This window comes from Anguilla anguilla, chromosome 9, assembly GCF_013347855.1.
Source record: "Anguilla anguilla isolate fAngAng1 chromosome 9, fAngAng1.pri, whole genome shotgun sequence".
Taxonomy (NCBI): Eukaryota; Metazoa; Chordata; class Actinopteri; order Anguilliformes; family Anguillidae; genus Anguilla; species Anguilla anguilla.
Genome location: NC_049209.1, coordinates 29,808,326 through 29,822,967, shown reverse-complemented (window position 1 = coordinate 29,822,967; position 14,642 = coordinate 29,808,326). Strand labels below are relative to the sequence as shown.

Here is a 14,642-nt window from a genome sequence, read left to right as displayed (position 1 = left end):
CAATAAATAAAAGTAATAAATAACAGGATTATGACCATAGAGAATGCATCACTGATCACAGATTAGGGTCAGTGTTGTATTCTACTGTAATTCTGCCCCTGGTGCAAGGAGGTGGTACTGCAGGTACTGAATTCTGAGGGCCCAGCACTGAACAAATGTTTTTCACAGCAGCACTTGAGGATTGTGAGCCCATCACAGCTTCTGGACTTACTGTTGGACCGGGAGGACCGGGAAGACCAGAGGCACCCTGCAGGAAACAGACAAATTTAGCACAAAGACCACTGCTGAAACAAAAGCTCTGGACCACATTCAGAGTACGCACAAACAAAAACAAACAAAAAAAAAACAGACACGTGATAACTACATGGAAGTAGGATAAATTTCAAATACAAGTAAGTTTCTGTGAAGTGCACTATTCACATGGATATGTTCCTCAGCTACTTTGATCAGAGAAAATGGAGCAACTTCTGACTTCAAAACACCAGTACTTTTAACAGAGACAGCAAAGATGAGGATGAAAACGCAGAGATGATGAGTGTGATGATTGACGGGATTATAAGGCACGTACAGGCCTTCCATCAGGCCCTCTCTGACCAGCCTGACCCGGGCTTCCAGGGAACCCTCTGGGACCCTGGGAGAGATCACAAGGGCAGACCACAGGAGAAACATCAGGAATCTGATTTCAGGCGGTGCCCACTTGTCCATCACTGGCCAACAGAAAATACTGCCAACCGATAAAGTCACAATGAAAGCCTCCTGTTTTATTTTCTATAATGTCACATATACCCATAATATATCCAAAGAAAGTATAAGTATTTGATAAATTTTTTTTTGACAAAATACAAGTGAACTGGATGACAAAACAGTGAAGATATTTTCAAAAATATTACTTTTTATTTTTACTGAATTTTACTCCCTTGTAGGGTATGTTTCATCATAGTATTTTGATATTAAGACCAGAGGCTCATGTCCCCTACAGGGAACAAAAATGAATTGCTGCGTCTTATGAGGATTTACATCAGTATCCTAGCCAGAAAAAAATGTGTTTGATGAAGCTGATAAAAACTATAGAGCATGTATGCATGATTAGAATGGTACTTTTGGAATGTATGGAACATGGCCTCAATATTGAATTTGCCATTGCTCTTCAAGCCTCCCAAACAATGTCACCCAGCGGTGTATATAACTGCCATGTAAGAAGTCATATCACTGAATTATTAGTTATTATTAATAATCATATTTTTATTATTAAAACACTTACAATCAGACCGTCCAATCCAGGCAGACCAGGATTTCCCTGCAATGAAAAGAAAACAAGCTTGCATTACATCACCCGTGGGGCAGAGGCATCCTCAAACGCTGCCAGTTCCACACCGCCAAACTGTCACGTTCAGACTCTGCGGCAACGTTTAGAGTGCACCGTTGAGTCGGCCTGAGCCAGACTGACGGGTAGAATAATTAAGTCTCACAGATATTATCTACATAATGCCATCACTGGGTGATGTCCAAGATGTCTATCATCAGAAAAGTTTACTGAAAAAAGAAAACAACTTGGCAGAAGAGTTCAGGGTTCCCGCCTCAAGGCTTAATCCACTCGCTCCTCTTCTCTGATTGGAAGGTACACCGTCAGCAGGGACGGTCTGAGAGCAATGTGTGTACATGTGATATGCACAAACGACAGGAGGTCTTACCCTGGGGATGTAGCCCGGTCCAGTGTACACAGGCTCGCCCTTCTGACCTTTGGGTCCAGGTATTCCCTGAAGACCGAGAAAGAGGAGGACGAAAAAGAAGAGAGTGAGAGTAAGAGAGAGAGATGAAGAGAGAGGAGTATGAGAGATGGGGAGAGACAGACAGACAGAGAGAGAGAGAGAGAGAAAGAGAGAGAGGGGGGAGGAAGAGAAGAGATTGGACCAGCAGTTCATAAGAGTGTAAAAGCCAGCTACACAGCAGGCCGCAACTGCAGTCCTCTTACCCGGAAACCTGCGACGCCCGGCTGTCCGTTTGGAGACCTGGCGCCCGGGTCGCCAGAAATGCCGTCAAATCCGTCGCAGCCATCCAGCCCGGGTGGACCCCTGCCACCCTCCTGGCCTGGCGTGCCCTGCCAGCGGAAAGCACCACCCGTGAGAAGAGGAGAAGCTGACAACACCACCTCATCCCCCCCCCCACCACCTCCCATACTGAGGATCAGCACATCTCAGCTCCAGGAACGGTAGTGTGAATCAATCTCCTGTCCACACGCTAACGATAACCTACATCTGAAGAAAGTCTGCACAAGCACTCCAGGTTCAGAAAATGCTGTTGTTAAAAACTGTTGTGACTGCACCTCACCCTAATACAAACTGAGATACCCATAGCTCACTGAGCTCAACCGAGCTGCAGTGTCTTACCCAGGATAGCAAGATCATTCAATTGGTTGGCATGAGTCTGTGACAGACAGCACATGGAAACTCATTTCGTTATGCCATTTGCTCGCCCATCAAGAAAAGAACACAGCTTAGGTGTGCTGACTAAGCACTTCTCCAGAGTGCCAGAACTGGCCGCGGAGAGATTGCGCCTAGGGTTTGTCTGACTGTGTTCGTGACAGTGAGCTGTTTTTCTTTTTTGCGAACAGAGACCAGGCATTACTCACCGGAACACCAGCAATCCCTGGGAATCCGGGCACGCCCATAGGGCCCTGTGTGAGTAGAATGCAAACGCACATTAAAAATGGACAATAGCTGTATCAGAGCTATATGTGAATTTAACATTCTTTCTGTACAGGACTCACCTTGTCCCCTTTTGGCCCAGCTGGTCCGCTCAGTCCAGCGTTGCCCCTTTCACCTTTGGGACCTGGGGGGCCCTGGGGTCCTATAAACCCTTCCTGTCCAGCTGGCCCAATTGACCCCACAGGCCCTGGCCGACCCTGTGCAAAGACTCAAGTTCAAGAGTTGAACCAGCAACCCCCTCGCACCCAACTGGCCAGCAAACATAAGGTCCTCTCATGCACTTCAGATGAGTTGCAGCACCTGCAGTGTTCCTAGGATAGGGTTAAACCTGCCTACAATTACAGCACCAGCCAGTGTCTGAGAGAGAGGAGAAACATCACTGCGTCAGGTGTCTCTCAGCCCTATAGCCAGTAATAACAGGTGGTCTTGGGTCAGGTCTACAGCTGATAATAACAAGCTATATTAGCATGCAATGGGAACAGCAAGCTACGAGCAAGCCAAGCTGCACCTGGGTATGGGAAACTAGGGGAAAGGGGGTGGAGTTAGAGAGAGAGAGAGGGTGGAGTTAGTACTGCACTGGGGGGAAGAAGGAGGGAAAAACAACTGTATTAGTTGTATTAAGTAATGCTTTACTGTATGAAAAATATATAACAAATGGTACAACAAATGGTGTGACATTTAATACAATATTTTTAAATTAAATCTAAAATATACCATCTGAAATCACGGTGGTGCAGTGGGTTGCACTGTTGCCTCACAGCAAAGGTCCTTGGTTTGAATCCTATCTGGAGCCTTTCTGTGTTGTGTTTGCATGCTTTCCCCGTGGGTTTCCTCTGGGTACTCCAGTTTTCTCCCACAGTCCAAAAAGGTCAGATTAGATTAATTGGAGAGTCTAGGTATGAGTGTGTGAGTGAATGGTGAGTGTGCCCTGCGATGGACTGGTGAACTGTCCGGGGTGTATTTCTGCCTCTCCCCCAATGCATACTGGGATAGGCACCAGCACCTCCCGTGACACTGACCAGCAATAAGCGGTTATAGATGGATGGATTAAATACAGTGCTTTAATTATACTTGGATTGTGTCCGGATGTCCGGATTTCCGGCAACGCAACCAACATGATAGCAGTGTACAGTAAATCTTGAGCTCCTGAAAGTCGATCACAAAAAACCCCACAAATACATGCTTGATGACCTAAAATCTACACATGATGTGTAGCTATAAGGGAAGAGGTCAAAGAACTTGACTAGGCCAACAACACAAAGAAGGTCGGAATGGAGGAGGTGGGGAATAAAAAATAACCACTAGGAGAACAGCGGAGGCCATTACACCATGCAGGCAAGGTCTTGCCCGGACAAGAAGCCAGACGTGGTACATGACAGGGCTGCAGAACACGGCCAGCCTAGTTAACTAATATACCCTAATCTCTCCATTACTGCTCTCAGCTCACATTCAGTAAAGGAGCCTAGTTAACTAATATACCCTAATCTCTCCATTACTGCTCTCAGCTCACATTCAGTAAAGGAGCCTAGTTAACTAATATACCCCAATCTCTCCATTACTGCTCTCAGCTCACATTCAGTAAAGGAGCCTAGTTAACTAATATACCCTAATCTCTCCATTACTGCTCTCAGCTCACATTCAGTAAAGGAGCCTAGTTAACTAATATACCCCAATCTCTCCATTACTGCTCTCAGCTCACATTCAGTAAAGGAGCCTAGTTAACTAATATACCCTAATCTCTCCATTACTGCTCTCAGCTCACATTCAGTAAAGCAGCCTAGTTAATTAATATACCCCAATCTCTCCATTACTGCTCTCAGCTCACATTCAGTAAAGGAGCCTAGTTAACTAATATACCCCAATCTCTCCATTACTGCTCTCAGATCACATTCAGTAAATGAGCCTAGTTAACTAATATACCCCAATCTCTCCATTACTGCTCTCAGCTCACATTCAGTAAAGGAGCCTAGTTAACTAATATACCCCAATCTCTCCATTACTGCTCTCAGCTCACATTCAGTAAAGGAGCCTAGTTAACTAATATACCCTAATCTCTCCATTACTGCTCTCAGCTCACATTCAGTAAAGCAGCCTAGTTAATTAATATACCCCAATCTCTCCATTACTGCTCTCAGCTCACATTCAGTAAAGCAGCCTAGTTAACTAATATACCCCAATCTCTCCATTACTGCTCTCAGCTCACATTCAGTAAAGGAGCCTAGTTAACTAATATACCCCAATCTCTCCATTACTGCTCTCATCTCACATTCAGTAAATGAGCCTAGTTAACTAATATACCCCAATCTCTCCATTACTGCTCTCAGCTCACATTCAGTAAAGGAGCCTAGTTAACTAATATACCCTAATCTCTCCATTACTGCTCTCAGCTCACATTCAGTAAAGCAGCCTAGTTAACTAATATACCCCAATCTCTCCATTACTGCTCTCAGCTCACATTCAGTAAAGGAGCCTAGTTAACTAATATACCCTAATCTCTCCATTACTGCTCTCAGCTCACATTCAGTAAAGGAGCCTAGTTAACTAATATACCCCAATCTCTCCATTACTGCTCTCATCTCACATTCAGTAAAGGAGCCTAGTTAACTAATATACCCCAATCTCTCCATTACTGCTCTCAGCTCACATTCAGTAAAGCAGCCTAGTTAACTAATATACCCCAATCTCTCCATTACTGCTCTCATCTCACATTCAGTAAAGGAGCCTAGTTAACTAATATACCCTAATCTCTCCATTACTGCTCTCAGCTCACATTCAGTAAAGGAGCCTAGTTAACTAATATACCCTAATCTCTCCATTACTGCTCTCAGCTCACATTCAGTAAAGCAGCCTAGTTAACTAATATACCCCAATCTCTCCATTACTGCTCTCAGCTCACATTCAGTAAAGGAGCCTAGTTAATTAATATACCCTAATCTCTCCATTATTGCTCTCAGCTCACATTCAGTAAAGGAGCCTAGTTAACTAATATACCCCAATCTCTCCATTACTGCTCTCAGCTCACATTCAGTAAAGGAGCCTAGTTAACTAATATACCCTAATCTCTCCATTACTGCTCTCAGCTCACATTCAGTAAAGCAGCCTAGTTAACTAATATACCCCAATCTCTCCATTACTGCTCTCAGCTCACATTCAGTAAAGGAGCCTAGTTAACTAATATACCCTAATCTCTTCATTACTGCTCTCAGCTCACATTCAGTAAAGCAGCCTAGTTAACTAATATACCCCAATCTCTCCATTACTGCTCTCAGCTCACATTCAGTAAAGGAGCCTAGTTAACTAATATACCCTAATCTCTTCATTACTGCTCTCATCTCACATTCAGTAAAGGAGCCTAGTTAACTAATATACCCCAATCTCTCCATTACTGCTCTCAGCTCACATTCAGTAAAGCAGCCTAGTTAACTAATATACCCCAATCTCTCCATTACTGCTCTCAGCTCACATTCAGTAAAGGAGCCTAGTTAACTAATATACCCTAATCTCTCCATTACTGCTCTCAGCTCACATTCAGTAAAGGAGCCTAGTTAACTAATATACCCCAATCTCCCCATTACTGCTCTCAGCTCACATTCAGTAAAGGAGCCTAGTTAACTAATATACCCCAATCTCTCCATTACTGCTCTCAGCTCACATTCAGTAAAGCAGCCTAGTTAACTAATATACCCCAATCTCTCCATTACTGCTCTCAGCTCACATTCAGTAAAGGAGCCCAGTTAACTAATATACCCCAATCTCTCCATTACTGCTCTCAGCTCACATTCAGTAAAGGAGCCTAGTTAACTAATATACCCCAATCTCTCCATTACTGCCGTCAGCTCACATTTAGAGGAGGAGTGAAGGTTAAGGAGTGATTTACAGTCTACTGAACCGCAGCATTTGCTTTCAGCAAATCACCCCCACTGCCAGGACTCAGATGGCCCTGGGAGAAGCCATCCTACCCCCTTATTACACTGTAAATGTGCCTGAATAAGAAATATTCACTGGAAGGCACAGCTGTCATTTTGGACAAAAAGAGCAAATAAGGGGTGGGGCTAAGAAGAGAATAAGGGCGCCTCCGGTTATTTGTGAAAGCAAAGGGTTCAAACCTGACAGGTGGAAACTGACAACGCATGCACACACACACACACACCCACGCACACCCACGCACAAAGGGAATACGCACGTACATGTTCAAAGACTCCCAGAAACTTTGTGTGCCCGCATGTATGCTTGCTACGGCTGCGCTAAAAGGTTTATGTGCTTTGAGCTGTCCCCTGGCACTTCCCTTTGTTATTAAATTACCCAGGCTGTAAGGATGGAAGACAGTGTTCTGGTTTTTGACAGATAAAATGAAGGTACAGCCCTCCATATATCACCTGGAATCACAACCGAGCCAATGCTTTGACTCAGGGCTCTAAACAAAGTTTTTAAGAAAATAAATAAATTTGGAACCCAAGGTGTGCCTGAACATGTTCAATTCCCACCCCATTTTGGAATCTCCGATTACCTGCAACTGCAGTTGTGTTCATGCGCGAAACCCGCAGCTGTGTTCATGCGCGAAACCCGCAGCTGTGTTCATGCGCGAAACCCGCAGCTGTGTTCATGCGCGGAACTCGCAGCTGTGTTCATGCGCAGAACTCGCAGCTGATTAAGGAGACCGGCCACATTCACGGTTCTCCTCTGGAACACGCGGTGTCACCGGCTGCTTCTTTTCCCAGAGCAGGCTACAGCCAAACTTGCACAGAGTGAAGTCGAAGAAAGACCTTTCATATGGGGCCTGCTCATGTACTCCATGGGCGGCCGATCGACCAGCAGGGGTCGCTAAAGAGCAATGAAATACGGATCCCTAACTGACTGAACCCTACCATACAATGGACGACACAATCAACAATTGGAGCTACCGGCCATACTGGCATGGTCCAAATTCAAGCCCAGACTGTGGGGCTCATCATTGCATTACAGCGTGGTGATTAAGCAGAAGTATGAGTGAAAGTGAAATCACACTCATAGCTCCCTCCTTCCCAGCAAAAACATGCATGCACGTACACACGTGCCACACACACACACAAACACATGCACATACACACACACATGCACACACACACACACACTGTCTCTCTCTCTCTCTCTCTCTCTCTCTCTCTCTCACACACACACACACGCCTACACCTACACCTACACACACACACACACACACAGATTTCATTAAAAATACAGATTCAGTGTTTTTCGACTTCTTCCAGTCAAATAAATTTAGGAAATACCATTGAATTGAAGTACAGTATGCTCACCAATATATGTGTACCCAGCTGCAGGGGGACTGATGTACCCCCTGATTGGGACTGATTGGGTGAAACACAGGATTAAAACAACATAAGCAGATAAACATTGAACTGAAGTATCACCTACTGCAACTGAACACGCCTGACCTTTCACCGTGAACATACATCACGTGTGGGTAGGACACGCGTGCTGGTTCTTGTCGGCTAAGCTGCAGAGAGGGGTTTCTGTTTGTATGATGAGGAGTCCTGTCAGGACTAAAAAGGTCCCCTTGACGGGTGGCCTCTTTTTTTTTCCAGTGGAGATGATTTCAGGCCCCAATTTAGCTGTCTAATGAAAGCCCATCATTAGGGGCCACAGGCACACATACAGATAGAGATGTGGGCGAGGGTGGGCTGTGGGGGAATTACATAGCTGTCAGACTAAATGGGTGGGAGGCTTAAAGACCCAGAGTTCAACTGTTAATAAAAAAACAGCAAACACTTTGAACATCAGAGCGAGAAGGAGTTAACTGCTTTAGGTATAAATACTTTGCTGCAGTGAAACCAGATAACAGGTAACACAGCACGGCACAATAACAAAATCAACACATAAACAATCAGTATGGCTCACTGTTCTCAATCTCTGCCCCAGTGAATCAACAATCTGCTGCAACTGTTACCGGACCGGGCCAAAATTCAATACCCAGGTGAGTCATTGCTGTTGTGTATGTGAAAAAAGGCACTTGGCCTAAATTGTCTCCATGAATGTACAGCAGCCAAAATGTATTGTGTGTTTAAAGCCACCAGCTCATCATCAGTTTGACTTTGAGCTCTGTACTGTGGACATCACAGGGTCAGTTCTAGACTGAGCTGTTCATAGGCCACAATAACCGACAGTAGGATATAACTGGCTTCATACTGCCAGGGGTCCACTAATGCAGGTGACTACTGCATTAGCTCCTCCCAGTGACAAATCAGGGGGCCACCAGTTATCATCTGTAATTATTTCTACCATGATCTGTCCTTCCAGAATGTCATGAAATGGCAGGTGTGGAATTAAGCAAAACTTTGGCCCACATACGCAACACGGCAAGGCAAGCTTGGATCCCAGTCAAATAAGGACTGGCTATTACTTCACTGATCCTTGTTTGAGTCCCTTCTCTGAAAACATAGGAAGAGAGCCAGTCCCATTTCACCAGTTCACAATTTCTCTCCCTTTTTGTTTTATGCTGGAGGAAATAAAGGGAAGCGGAGGCACCTTCAGGCAGTCTAATCAGCTCAAATCCCTGTCCTAACAAAGGAGACAAAAGAATCAGAACACCTGGCTCATTGTGAGCTCTGGGAATTCACTGCTAGAAAACTCTTGGTGCTCACCACAAGGGGGCACTGTCACACCGATAGCGTGACTTTTCCTCTGCGCTTCTTTCATGTCATGTAGCGTGTATATGGAAGAGCACCAAATATTTTGGTGAGCATTTTTTAAAAAGGAAAACAGGAGTGGGTTCAACATCCAAACTCCATTCTTAACCATTTTCCCACAAAGCTATATAAGGCAAGCATATATATACTCTAATACAGGCTATCATGACCTCTCACTGGCAGGGTACTGAAATACAATGCAAGAAAACAAAGGGCGACAAACTGGTGGCCCCAGTTATAGCGCTGTACACCTCTTTTCATCTAACATTCCCTCATCCTCTTTTCAATGCGAAAAAACAGATCAAATCAAAATCAATCCAGTCAGTCCTGATAACAGTCAACAGAAAGATATCACTTAACCAGAGTGGTGCAGATACAATTACTGTAAATTAAATTAAAAAAATTTAAACACTATACTTCAGAGCACTCACTGACAAGATTAGACTATACATGACACCTCAGCAGAAGAGCTGATTATGTGCTGAAGCATAATTCAGCCCTCCATGAAAGCAACCCCTATGCTTCAACTCCAGAGCCACAGGCAAAGCTTCTACACAAAAATGTTTCAGATATAATAAAACATCAAGAGAGCCCGGAGATCAAAAGATCTCCTTGTCATAATTACTGAAACAATAGCTGTGGATTCCATGTGTCTCTGGGGAAAAGTGAGTTTTGTTCTGCTTAATTACGCTAGATTTCACAACGTATTTTCATCTCACAGCAAAACCACAGGGCAACGGCCGGGTCGGGGAGATCGGTTCTGCGAAAGTGCCTAAGCTCCGAATTGTGGAATGAGAAAGAAGTGAAAATCACTCTCTTCGAACAACTAGCTGCCTGAAGAGGTGAGATGGCTTGCTTTCACCAGCAGAGAGCAGCAAAAAGCAAGCCATGTAGCCCGGAGAGCTCGCCTTCAATCCGGCCTCTGAAGAACACCAAGACAAAATAGCTTCTTTTCTTAATAATAACTTTTTTTCCCAATAAAATAAATATCTTAGTCACAGTGACCAAACAATCACCTGTCTGCTGTTATCTCTGTCATTCTCCCTCAGACTTGAGAGTTTTTCAGAGGAGATTGTAATTTAAATTTCATTTTTGGATTGACTCAGCTGCAGCCAAACGGTACACTCTGTTCTTTGTGTTAAAAGATGAGCCTAATATAAATTATAACTTGACATGTTCTGTCTTACCCTTAATTGTTGTGAACTGCATTTTATGTGTCATATCCAAGTCTTTCATCAGCACCTGTGAAAGATGTGATGATCTCATTGGAGCATAACGCCTCTTCTTTTAGTTTAACTGAATTATGCCTTATGAATTGGGGTGGGATGCTGTACATTTTTGTTGTGGACAATAAAACATTTTTGGCACATAAGAAATTAAAACCATAAATTATTCTTATGTAAGTTTTGGCTGAAGCTCCCACTGCCTGGCCAAAAAAAAAATAGCCGTTTGGATATTTTTGGACAGTGCCCACTGCACAGGCCTCTGGAGGCAGTGTTCTGATCTGGGGTTACTTCAATTGGTCAGGTCTAGGCTCAGCAACGTTATGCGGCAATAAAATGAAGTCAGCTGAGTACCTGAATGTACTGAATGACCAGGTTATCCCATCAATGTTTTTTTTCTTCCCTGACAGCACGGGCATATTCCAGGACGACAATGCTAAGATTCATCGGGCTCAAATTGTGAAAGAGTGATTCTGGGAGCATGAGGAAACATTTTCACACATGAATTGGCCACCAGAGTCCTGACCTTAACCCTATTGAAAGTCTTTGGGATGTGCTGGAGAAGACTTTACGGAGTGGTTCGACTCTCCCGTCAATACAAGATCTCGGCCAAAAATTAATGCAATTCTGGATGGAAATAAATGTTGTGACGTTGCATAAGGTTGTCAAAACAATGCAACGACGAATGTGCGCCGTAATCAAAGCTAAAGGCGGTCCAACGAAATATAACAGTGTGCGCCTTTTTTTTGGCCAGACAGTGTATGTATGCAAAGGAGATGGGCCTTTTCTGTGTGTAACAGAAACCCTCCAGAGAGCGTTTCATATCCACTTCCAGGACAACAATTTGCATTAGTCTGGATCAATCCAGATCAGTCGGGTTCTGATTAACGGAAAACTGTGCCCACATGTCAAAATGGCATTCTGGGTATTATAAGAATAGCAAAAGAACACACCTAAATACAGTCAATGTACAGTTGATGTAGTTTTTGTTTTTGTTTTTGTCCAAGCAAGCTGGATTCGTTTTAAAATAAGTGGCTCCAGCATGTCTCAGTTGGTATCTTCTGCTCACATTAGCTTAAGTCACCTGGGTTTTTTTTCTGTACAGACACAGGTGGGCCTCATGCTGTGGAATAAGTAGGCCAGGAACCGCTCTGGGCTCCAGCATGGAATTCTGCAACAGCTGAAGAACTTTGAACCCAAGAACAATATTTCCCAAATTTTGGGCATATCCAAGCTAGCCCCTGGAAGGGAAACTCATTCCAACTCCAGAAATTAAGAAGGAAGCCTGAAACTACATGTCTACTCTCAGAAAATAAATAACATACGAGCTGGAACCAGGAAAGGAAGTACAGTATGTAGCATGCATTGTATATGAGGCGCCGAGCCTGCGAGAGGAGATATATCGCTTTACTGTGTGCCTGAGGCCCCGCCCCCACCTGTCTCAACAGGTAGAGTATGACAGCTTCTATTGTTCCCCTACAGCCCTCCTACTGTACAAGCCCCACCCCCCCCCCCCCCCAACCTCCCTAAATTACCCTGTCCCCTTTTACTATCCCCCCAGGGGAAATATCTCAACTTGCACCTGAAAATCCCAGAGTAGGTGGAGGGAGCTGGGGTGGGGGGGGGGGGGGTATTAAGTATGGCACCACCTGCTCCTTAGGTAAACCCCCCCAATCCCAAATCTTTGAAAGCGTGAATAGATGTGCCCTCCCAATAAAGCCTCAGCAGTATTCAATATTTACACTACTTCTCCACAAGGGGGGGCTAGAAAATGCTGCCTTGAGATGGAGCTGACCTGTGGGTATCACAGCTCCCAGAATCTGGCTCCCTGTACTGAGTATCCATTATCTCACTTGCTTATTCCTGGTCAGGGTCATGCGGGGCCTGGGGTCTATCCCAGCATGCATTGGGAACGAGGCAAAATCAATGCAGGGCCCACACCATTCACTCACACACTCCTGTGAACAGGTAATTCAGACTCTCCATTAGCCTTCCCCCGAATGTCTTCGGACTGTGAGAAGAAACTGGAGTACTCGGAGGAAACGGGGAGAACACGCAAACTCCACACATTTGAACCCAGGACCTTCTTGCTGTGAGGTAACGGTGCTGTCCACTGCACCACCATGCTGCCCCTGTACTGAGCAGTGCTGGCACATGGGGGTATGTACGAGACCGGAATGGTGCTGACGTGCCGGGGGGCACTGGAGGCTAGAGCTGTCAGAATCACCGGTGTGCATGCGGTGCGTTCACGCGGAGGCCAGGACGCTGCCCGTGGGTCGGAATGCAGGACGCACACGGGCACGGCGAGAAGAGAGACGAGACCAGAGACCGATACTCACCCTGCTGCCCTTCTCAGGGTTACAGTCGCAGCCCTCAACGCAGTTAATTCCCACACATGGTATCTGCTGCTGCAGAGAGAAGAAGGGAGACTCCATTAATCAACAGTACAGCGCTGTGGAAGCCTAGTCCTACACATTCCCAAAACAGGGTCCCCCCCCCCCCCCACAGTCAACGGCCGAAGTCTTCGCCCTCCCTCTCCTGCGCCATTGTGCTCCAGCGCTCAATTTACAGCAGCATTTTAGAAAAGAAAGGCCTGAAAAGAGATGACAAAGGCCTAATACGCTGCCCCCTCCTCGATGGGGCACGGCGGTGTTGGGTGACGGGTGGCGGTTCACACGTGCAGGTAGGCCCTATAGGGGCCCGCGCCAAACAACGTGATCGAATTCCAGGACTGAAACGGCCCTCCTCGCTTCCGCCAGCGCTCGTCCCCGCTCCTCGGGGAGAACCAATCAGCACGCCGCGACAGCCAATCAGACAAGTGTGACATCATACATCCTCCTTTGATCAGGGCCCTGTGATATGAAACTACTTTGGCTAGAGGAAAGCGATCTCATTGCCAGTGTACAGGGGAGTATAGAATACAGGGGTATACAAGGATATAAAGTGCTTTCAGGACATATTCACCTATTTAGATTTTTTTTTCACATTTTTCTTTTTTTTTGAAAGAAGAATTTACTGTATGTATAAATGAAAACTTAAAGTTTCTTAAGTATTGGTAAGTATTCGCAACCTTAAACAACCCAAAATCAGCTAAGGTGTATGCAAATTTCATAAGAGATCACACTTAAACTTAAATTAGGTCCGCCTGTGTTCATTTGAGCGGTTTCGGAATAAATGTCCCTGTCTTTGTGAAGTCGCACAAGTGAAATTGTAAATCAGACCTGACACACTGTCGTGAGTACCAAGCAAAATAAAATTAAAAAAAACAAGGCACCAAAACATGGCCCCACCCAGACCCTGCCAAGATCAGTGTGTCCTACCAAACTGAGGACCTGGCTAAGAAGGGCGATGGCGATGCTGACAGAGCCGCAGATCTCATTGGCTGAAATGGGAGAAACTGTCACCAATCAGAGCAGCACTTCAGAACTCTGACTTCTTCAGGAGACTGAGGCAGTTCTTGAGAAAAGCCAACATTAAGGGACTGATTTGCTAAGACCGTTGGCACATGCAAAACCTTGCATGTGCCAACCTTTTTGCACACACAAAACTAATAACACAACCAATGATTGGTGCAAAACAAATACCATGACCAATCCCAATTGTTGGTTGGTTTTTCATGGGCTAAAAGGTTTTGCACATGCTAAAGGTCTTAGTAAGTTAGGCTCTTAATGTTGGCTTTTCTCAAAAGCTGCCTCACGCTCAGAGTTTGCTGGAATGACAGACCCTGACACCACATGGTAAAGTAGTTTGTGGCCTGATAAAACTATCAGATCTGATCTGATAAAAATAATTCGTTTTTTTGCTTGAAAGTTAAGGGCTCTATCTGATGTAAAATTAACACAGCCCATGACCCAGGTGACACCGCCCCTACCGTCAAGCATGCTAGTGCCAAAATTAAGTTATGGGGTAGCTTTTCAGCAGGATGGACTGGGTAGTTTGTCACAATCAAGGAAGAGATGGATCAAGCCAAATACAGGCAAAGCAAAAGATTTCAGGTGGGGGGAAAAGATTCAGTTTTCAGCTGGACAGTGATC

General features: G+C 45.1%; 1 protein-coding gene across 2 annotated transcripts in view; it reads right to left on the bottom strand.

The window, feature by feature from the left end:
* Positions 1-14,642, bottom strand: part of LOC118234967 (collagen alpha-6(IV) chain-like) — a 67,186-nt gene that overhangs the window by 26,412 nt on the left and 26,132 nt on the right. The window contains exons 4-11 of one of the 2 annotated variants that reach the window (XM_035431863.1): positions 12,948-13,016; positions 2,768-2,902; positions 2,630-2,674; positions 1,973-2,098; positions 1,692-1,757; positions 1,262-1,297; positions 569-631; positions 212-247 (exon numbers count right to left, since the gene is read on the bottom strand). In XM_035431863.1, the coding sequence (XP_035287754.1) occupies positions 212-247; positions 569-631; positions 1,262-1,297; positions 1,692-1,757; positions 1,973-2,098; positions 2,630-2,674; positions 2,768-2,902; positions 12,948-13,016 (576 nt within the window). The remainder of the gene's footprint in view (positions 1-211; positions 248-568; positions 632-1,261; positions 1,298-1,691; positions 1,758-1,972; positions 2,099-2,629; positions 2,675-2,767; positions 2,903-12,947; positions 13,017-14,642) is intronic. The other variant, XM_035431864.1, reaches the window with a different exon arrangement.